The following is an 8,567-nucleotide window of genomic DNA, read 5'->3' as shown; positions in this document are numbered from 1 at the left end:
AGCCAATTTACTGATCAGACCTAAAATAGTGTTAATCAATCTCTGTCCAGATGGAGTCACACGACAGAGAGACATTTGAGTGATTCATCGACTGTATGTAGCCTTGAGTTTGTCTTTCTTACTGACTTGTTCAAAGAAAAGCTGGACTCTGTGGACTTCATTATGCTAGCTTCAGTTAGGTTTTGTGTGTTTTACCCCTTTTTGTGTTAAATAAAAAATCTTCTTTTTTGTCCCCCACATATGTGGATGTAAATGTTTAAAGGCAACAGTGAAGCACTGAGCTCAACGTCACCTTTAAAAGGACTTCGTTAAACTCTTAATTCTAAAGATCATGTGTGAAAGGTCATTATGGCTGAATTATTTTAGCAGTCGTCTTTGGGCTCATGTACGTTTACTTAGGACGATGGATAATAACAGACTCGTGTGCTTTGCTGTTTTCATTGTGTTATGATGTGTGACTTTGGTCTTGCTTTGTTTTTAGACTGCAGCCAAACAGCAAAATTAACTGTTTATCTTGGAGGGTAAAGCAGAAGGAATCTTTCCTTAAATCAGCTTTCACAGGTTTAACAGTCGCTCTGTGTCTGTGGGAAAAGGCGACCGTGACATTTGTGAGATGCACGTTTATGAAAATGTCATTTCTCAGCTACCCCTCCCTGTGTGAGCGTGGCAGCGCTGTTAGGTCAGTGAGCGGCTCCTGCTTTTGGTTTGTTTATTTCCTTGTTAATAAAACTGAATATTTTATGGATGTTTGGATGTTTAGAGACAACAGACTTGACTCATTTGCTACTGTTGGAGGTGCTGCGAGTTTTCAGTAAGCTAAATCAGATTAAAACCTATCTGAGTTCCAGCTGGTCTCAGGATAGAGATGCTTTAGTCGGCTATACTTTGTTTGAAAATTCATAACCAAAGGATCACTTAAGGTATGTTTCTCCCACTGAAAACGCTACGACCAGATGAACAGAATCAACTTTTTGGGATCTGTATCCATGATCTCTGGACATACTGATTTGTTTTCGATGTAGCACCTCTTTTATTTAACCTGCATTATAAACTGCAGATAATGAAATCCTCTTTATTTGAAAAGAAATCTTTAAACTATTTTTGTTCTGTTTATTTAGTGAATAAACAGTTTGAACAAGAGCGGTATCGTGGCATTGGCAAATCATATTTAAAACAACTGTGATGAAGTTTATTTGACCTTCATATATAATCCAAGGGAAAGATTCTCTGTAGTAATGATCTCTGTCTGTCTGTGTGTTCCTGTGGCTGGCAGACGGGAGGTCGTCTCCCAGTAAACTGACCATACAGTCAGTTTGGACACAGGACGACTCCAGATGTTGGCAAACATACAGTCAGTCGTGACAGAAGCGCTCTGTGCTCGACCTCAGATCCAAACACCAAACATGTTATAATTGTGTTTGAATGAATTCAAATCAGCTTATTTACAAGAGGTTTTTATACATTTGCATAAATATCTTGTTTTTAATACACTTTATATTAATGTACAGTAATGCTGCTGTGAGAAGTGCTGATAGTTTTTAATAGAAGGCCTACGACACAAAAATGTTTACTTCTCACTGTTATGTTGTAGAATCCACTTAATCATGAATGTACGCTGCTGTGTGCTGTCGACTGTAAGGTTTTTTAAATTTGTGAAACAAACTATAATTTAGGGCTCATGAACTGTAAATGGCCTGTATTTGTATAGTGCTTTTCTAGTCCTTAAGGACCCCAAAGCGCTTTACACTACATTCAGTCATCCACCCATTCACACACACATTCACACACTGGCGATAGCAAGCTACATTGTAGCCACAGCTGCCCTGGGGCGCACTGACAGAGTAAATGTCTCATAACATCAGGAGCAAATGTCATATCAGAGGGATTAAGCGAATAAATGTGAGTCCTAGGCACAAGATGAAAAAGAGCTTCCAAAAGTCATTGATGAACAAACACTGGGCACTAAAGTGGCATCCTCTCTGCGATGGGGTGTGGTTTGCAGCTCAGCAGCAGGGGAGGGATGGAGAAGGAAGTTCAGCGTGTGGTGTCAGGGGAGGCTGACCAGCACAGCAGGTCTCCATCACCTAATAATGCCTCGTGTGTTTGAGCAGGATGACCTGACAAGAGCGCTGTGCTGGAGAAGAGGCAAATGTTCATCTTCTTTTCCCACTCTGTTAGTTCAGAAGTCGGACCGAGTCCATTCAATCACTTGAATGGGGACAGCTTTGGGGGATATTTTGGTGAGAATATTTTTACTAACTAAAAAATGGTTTAACAAGTAGCCAGAAAATATAATGACTGTTGTTTCACCGCTGAGCTGATTGATCTGGTACAAGGATCTCTGTGCAGCGCTGGAGGCGATACATGCCACAACTCAACTAGGATAATAAAGATTTTAGCCAAGCATAACACACACTACAGAATCCTACCATTACTATTATTATGACGATTATTAAGTCCTACACACAGAGGGGTGTTGCACTGTAACTGCCTCAACAATAACTGCAAAAACTAGTGATTTGGTCACATTTTGGAGGTTACATCGTTTTTCTAAGGAGAACAAGAGAGAGAGAAAACCATGAGTGGAGCACTCTGGAGATGTGGTATGTGACAAACAGCTTGAATGTATCCAGCATAGGTTAGCTCAGGAGGTTATAACTGTAATATTGTGACACAAATGATCTTGAAAACTTCATATCACACCTCTCAGAATCTTTTTGTGTAAAACAGCATTTAATATTCATTTCGCTTTGGAATAACTTAAAAATAATACAATTATGAAGTCAAGAAAAAATCCTGCACTGAGCTGCAACAGCAACATTTCTGTACTGTGTTCAGAAAAGCAGAGCTCGACGGTGAAAAATAAATGATTAATCCTAAATAAAACCAAATCTACGTTTGGCTGCAGCCCTTAAAACAATTTACATGTATGTATATTATCAGATCCTCTTCCTCAGTGACAGAAAACATTTAGATATCACATAGAAAGACACGCCCCCTACTGTTAACGGTTGAAACAACAAACCAGACATTTCAAAATAAACGCCAAACGCCAGGTAAAACCTCCCGGCTTCAAACTACAAAACAATATTTCTAAATGTAATGAGTGTTATGATAACCTAGCTGAGCTATTCCTATGTTTTTGGTTTTTGTTTTAGAAACGATTGACGTTACACAGTGTAAAAGTAAAACTACAAGTAAATAGTTTTATTTCATCGGGCCAAATCCTGATTAGACAAAATCTCACAAAATATAAATTATTAAATGTGAAAGAAAATCATCATTAAGCCGCGTTAATGTATCTGTTGGTTATTCCTACACTGTGTATTTATGTGTTCACTTGTCATTGGAGCTGATGATTGATTTGAACCAGTGACGCTGATGGCTTGCTTTTATTTTGAAGTCTGACAAGTACTCCGGTGTGCGGCGGTGTGGAGCTGGGCGCTTGACAGACTTCTCCAGCAACGATTTGTGATCAAAGGCGAGTGAGGTGGAGGCTGACCCGTGGGCGGTCACACTGCGCAATACCATAGGGCAAAGTTTGCCTGCTCTGATCTGCCGCTTGTGACTCGGAGGACTGCTGTGTGCGGCATGAACCAGGGCTGAGCGCAGGCTCGGGTGGTGCGTATGTCCAATATTATCTTTAATGAATGCTGCCGTGTAACCGCCGCGTTTCAGAACGTACTCTCTGGCGCGGGCCTCTGCCTGTCCACTGCACCGATCCTAGCCATGGGTGGGAGTCTGGGTTGCCACCGCTCCATCCCCAAAGACCCCACTGATTTCAGCTGCGGCAAGCGCAAATTCAGCGCCGCCTGCAATTTCAGCCACATTTTGGTGAATCAAGAGCGGCTGAACATTAACATCGCCACCGAGGAGGAGCTCATGACTCTGCCGGGAGTTAATCGCACAGTTGCGCGGAATATCGTGCAGTACCGGGACTGTATCGGTGGCTTTAAAAAGGTGGAGGACCTGGCGCTGGTAAGCGGGGTCGGGGCCACCAAGCTGGAGGTGATCAAACTGGAAATCTGCGTTTCTAGCAGGACCAGTTCTTCCCAACACTCTCCGTCGTCACTGCGCAAAGACTTGGACTGTCAGTTCTACACCGGGATGAACATCAACACCGCCACCCCGGCGCAGCTCATGAGCATTCGCGGTATCACGGAAACTATTGCAAAGAACGTGGTTTCGTATCGCGCGGAGCACGGCCCATTTAAAAGCATCGAGGACCTGGTAAAGGTGAAGCACATCAACAGCTCGCTGCTCGACAAAATCCGGTTCCAAGTTTTCGTGGAGCGCTCCCGGGCACCCTCCACCAACACGAACGCAGGGCTCCCCGGCACCACCAAGTGTCACCCAAGCCCCTCTTCCTTTAGTCTGGGCAGCGACGACTTGGACCTCCCACCTGGAGGCCCGACCCAGATCGTCTCTGTGCGGCCGAAGGTGGATCGCCCGCTGGGGCTCCGGGACGGGAAGTCCGTAGTGCGCGTGGCCACCTGGAGCCTGCAGGGCTGCTCGTGCGACAAGGCTAACAACCCGGGGGTCAGGGAGGTGGTGTGTATGACCCTGCTCGAGAATGAGTGAGTACCTGCACACACACACACTCATCACACCTGAAGGCCGCGTGGTTACTGAAGCGTGGGCAGATGAGGAAAGCTTATTGTTTAAGTGGTCTCGGACGTGTGTCTGATTTCTGTGCGTGCATCCGGCAAAATACTGAATAACTCACTTTATTAAATTCAATCACTTTTATTTATATTGCGCGAAATCACAATAACAGTCTTAATGAATGAAAGTTTGTAAGATAATAAACAAAACAACTCGAGTTTCATTTTTCCATCACACTAAATGCGCACAACGTCCAGCCAGCTGCATGTGTGCTGATAGTCATTATGTCAGGATATGCCAGCTGTGCCGTCCACACACCAAAGGACACCTACAGCCACTCACTGCCGCACCAGTCAGCTGAAGCTCTTTGAGGTTTAATCATGCTGTGACCTCATCATATTTTCAGATTCATGACTCTTTCAGTCCTGAACGGAGCCTTAACAGGACGAACCCCTCCCACAACATTACTGCGCGCAGGTCCAAGTGTTCTTGTGCAGAAACCTAAATAGTGATTTGATTTGAATGACAGTCGTGCAGGAATGATGGCTCTTTGTTTCAGGTTTATGTTGTGCATATTTCAGACTTCAGAAAAACAAAATAAAAGTAGCTCTTTGCTTTGTGTTATTTGTCTGTTATGGGTTCAAAAATGTGGAAACATCATTAAAACTACTGCAGAAAGAAAATAAGAGAACATTGTTTAAAAAGAAAAGTTCAGAGTCATCACCTGATTTTACAAAAGCATAAATCTGGGATTTAACAGACCAAACTTAATCGTGACCTGACGAGTTTTTTGTAGCCTTAAATCTGGTTTTATGTCCAGAATAAAACTCGCATCATGCATCTTTTTTTATAAAGCCATCAGATGCATATGAAAGGGAAAATGTATCATACAAAATACATGAAAATTCTACCCCGAGACAGCAGGCGAAAAACATTATCAGGGCTTCGTGATTGAGGTCAAGCCAGTTTTGTGTTGCAGGGTGACACATTCTCAGATTCCCTGTCAGACTTGTGAAATGAATAAAGAGCACAGTGGACCGTGGTTCATATTCCACCAGTGAAAATGTTCTTTTAAGCAGAAAACTAACTACAATAAAATAAAAATCCATCCATGCATTTTGTTTGGCTTATCTTGGGCTGGATCGTGGAGGCAGCAGCCTAAGCAAGCATGCCCAGACCTCCCTCTGCCCAGCCACCTCCTCCAGTTTATCCAGGGGAATACCGATGCGTTCCCAGGCCAGCTGAGAGATTTAATCTCTCCAGCGTGTCCTGTGTCTGCCCCGGGGCCTCCTCCCGGTGGGATATTCAGCTCTTGAATGACTGAGCTCTTCATCCCATCTTGTCCCTGACCCAGAGTGGCCACTACAACCTTCTCCGTCTGAGGACCGTGGCCAAAGACTTGGCGGTGCTGATTTTCTTTCCAGGCATTGGTCTGCATACAGTGAAAACATAAGACTCTGGGTGTATATACCTGTGAAGACCATGAGTGGCTGTGAAAAATGAGAGTATAGGCAGAGCGCAGCAGCAACGCAAATCAGGCATTAGGGTTTAAATCTCAGTGGCTAGGCTCTTTCTTCTGTTCTCTCATGGATAAACGAGAAGCTAAAGTTTGGTAAGGTGTTTAATTGATACTCCCCCTTTTTTAATATTACAAAAAAAGTTCTTTAAGCCATCTATAGAGCTTCACCGTGGTGTCCAGAGCAAACTGTGTCAAGTACGGCCTAAAGTCAGTAAAGGTGTTGTGATCATTGTTAGTGAGGAGCAGGAACAGCAGCAGCAGGAGGGCACTGTGAAGGAGACTCAGTGTGTTTGCACAGTGACAAACTGCTGTGTTAGTAATCATAAGACCCAGTCTAAGTTTACACACTTCATGACTTTCCTCCAGGCAAAAGCAGACAGCTACTACAGTTCAATGAACTCTATTTTTTTTCACCAAAGTTTGCACAAACTGCTCTCGGCCCAAACAGCCTATCAGGGATGTGGAGTTAGACTCAGCTGGCTGCAGTCATCCTGACTATAGGGAAGTGAAAAGAGCTGACTTAAGCTCCTAATAGCAAGGTTCATATGGATCAAAGCATGCAAGCTGATAATGTGGTGTTAATGTTTCTTACTGTTGAATTCTTCTTTCCCTGCTTTTGAAGCATTTATGAAATATGGACCGTGTCTCTCAGTGTCCCAAACAAGGTGGGCAGTTCTGTTCTATTGTGTCAGCTGGGACGCATCTACTTCCCCTCCTGCGTCGACACTTCACCGAGAGTACTGACGACGGTGCACCCAGCATGCTTTAGACAGATCACTGATGTTAGATCCTTTGTCTTCCCTTTAATTTCTCTAGAACTTCCTGATCCATAATGACTGGATGAGCAGAGGCACGCCATGATTTTTGTTATATGAAAAGTAATTGAATTAATTAATAATGCGTAAAGTAGTGTGCTATTATTATAAATGCTGCCCGATATCCTGGACCTAAAGCTCTCTCACACTCTCACCTTAGGTTTGTTGTGGTTGCTGCCTCAGTTGTGACAGATTGTTGCCTATCTGATAATGTGCACAAACGTACAACTAACCAACAAAGAGGGATGAAGGGAATCATCTTTCACTCTCACTTTACGATACAAAGGAGTTCATGGTTGATTTAGAAGGTGTCCAGGTCTGGTGGCCTCAACATGAGCCCAGATCATCACACCTCCACCACCATGCCTGACAGTTGGTATGAGGTGCTTCTGCTGATATACTGTCATATACGAGGGCGCCAAACAGGCCCAGCTTTGTTAGCCAGCTAACCAAACTAACTAACCATCCAAAGCATATGGGACTGAATTAAAATGTCGAAATTTAATGTTGAAAGATTTTTTGTTATTTTTGTATTTTGGACATTTGAGTGAGATAAAAGCCCAGTACTTACGTTATTAGTTTATACCTGGAAACTGGACCAGTTTCTTGGACCGGCTCCTATTTTTTCCCTCCAAATATCCTTCAATCACTGATGTGCGATGAATATTGGGACAGGGTGGACCTGGTGCAACCTGTAAATCTGGGGGAAAGAACGCATTTGTGGGTTGCTTTTGGACGAGCCCATGTGGACAGCCTTCGTCTCCTGGTTGTGACTTAATCAGTCTTCAAATGTGACGCTCAAAGGACGCAGCCACTGATGCTTCACCGTGTCTCACTTGTGTCTGCATTGAAGCAGCTAATATGAAGTCCTGTTTGGCATTATCAGTGGTTGCTACTGTCAGAGTGACACTGACGAGTCTTTATGCAACATTTACTCTTATGCTTATGTGTATTTTTCTTGCTGTAAACCCAACTAATTTTGTCTACCTCTATAGACTTGGCCATAGAGTCGTGGCTTACAGTTACCAGTGTTGCCCTGATGAGATGGCTAATAGGCAGCTCAGACTGTGGGTGTTTGGATCCTTGCCAGTGGAAATGGGAGGATCAGGATCTTAAGCAGCAGGAGCGTTGCATGCTCTCAGAGCGATCAGACCTGCAGGGGAGGAAGGAGGTATTGTCTGTGGGACTGCAGGCTGTTTATTCTGAAAACAGGATCTGTGGACAAAGTTTCTGCCTATAATCCCATCAACACCAAGCTGTTCAGCGTCTCAGGTGGGCCAGTGTGGCAGAGCAGTGAAAACATGCAGGTGCTAGAAAAGTGAAACGGAGTCCAGCAAAATGTGGTCTGAACAGAGTAAAAAAACAGCTTTTTAAAACAACAGCCACTGATCAAAGCTTTACAGCTAAAAGAATAATGAAAAGCACGATACAAATCAAAGAACACAAGTAAAACAGCACAAGTAAAAAAAAAAAGCCATAATTAGTTTGGAGCAGCTGTTGCTCAGGAGGTAGCCTCGGTCATTAACCAATCAGGTAGTTTGATCCCTCTACTCTCGTCCTTTGGCAAGATACTGAACCATGATTTGCCCTTGATGTATCCACGGAGTGCGTGTGTGTGCGTGTGTGTG

General features: G+C 43.6%; 1 protein-coding gene across 1 annotated transcript in view; it reads left to right on the top strand.

Moving 5' to 3' along the window:
- The first annotated feature begins 3,392 nt into the window (after positions 1 to 3,392).
- eepd1 (endonuclease/exonuclease/phosphatase family domain containing 1) overlaps positions 3,393 to 8,567 on the top strand; it is a 19,842-nt gene continuing 14,667 nt past the window's right edge. The window contains exon 1 of the mRNA XM_005720903.1: positions 3,393 to 4,577. Within this exon, the coding sequence (XP_005720960.1) occupies positions 3,628 to 4,577 (950 nt within the window). The 5' untranslated portion in view covers positions 3,393 to 3,627. The remainder of the gene's footprint in view (positions 4,578 to 8,567) is intronic.

The sequence above is a fragment of the Pundamilia nyererei genome, unplaced genomic scaffold (assembly GCF_000239375.1).
Source record: "Pundamilia nyererei isolate P.nyererei 1_Seehausen unplaced genomic scaffold, PunNye1.0 scaffold00003, whole genome shotgun sequence".
In the NCBI taxonomy this organism is placed as follows: Eukaryota; Metazoa; Chordata; class Actinopteri; order Cichliformes; family Cichlidae; genus Pundamilia; species Pundamilia nyererei.
Note: the sequence above shows the minus strand (reverse complement) of the source record. Positions and strands in the feature narration are given on the sequence as shown.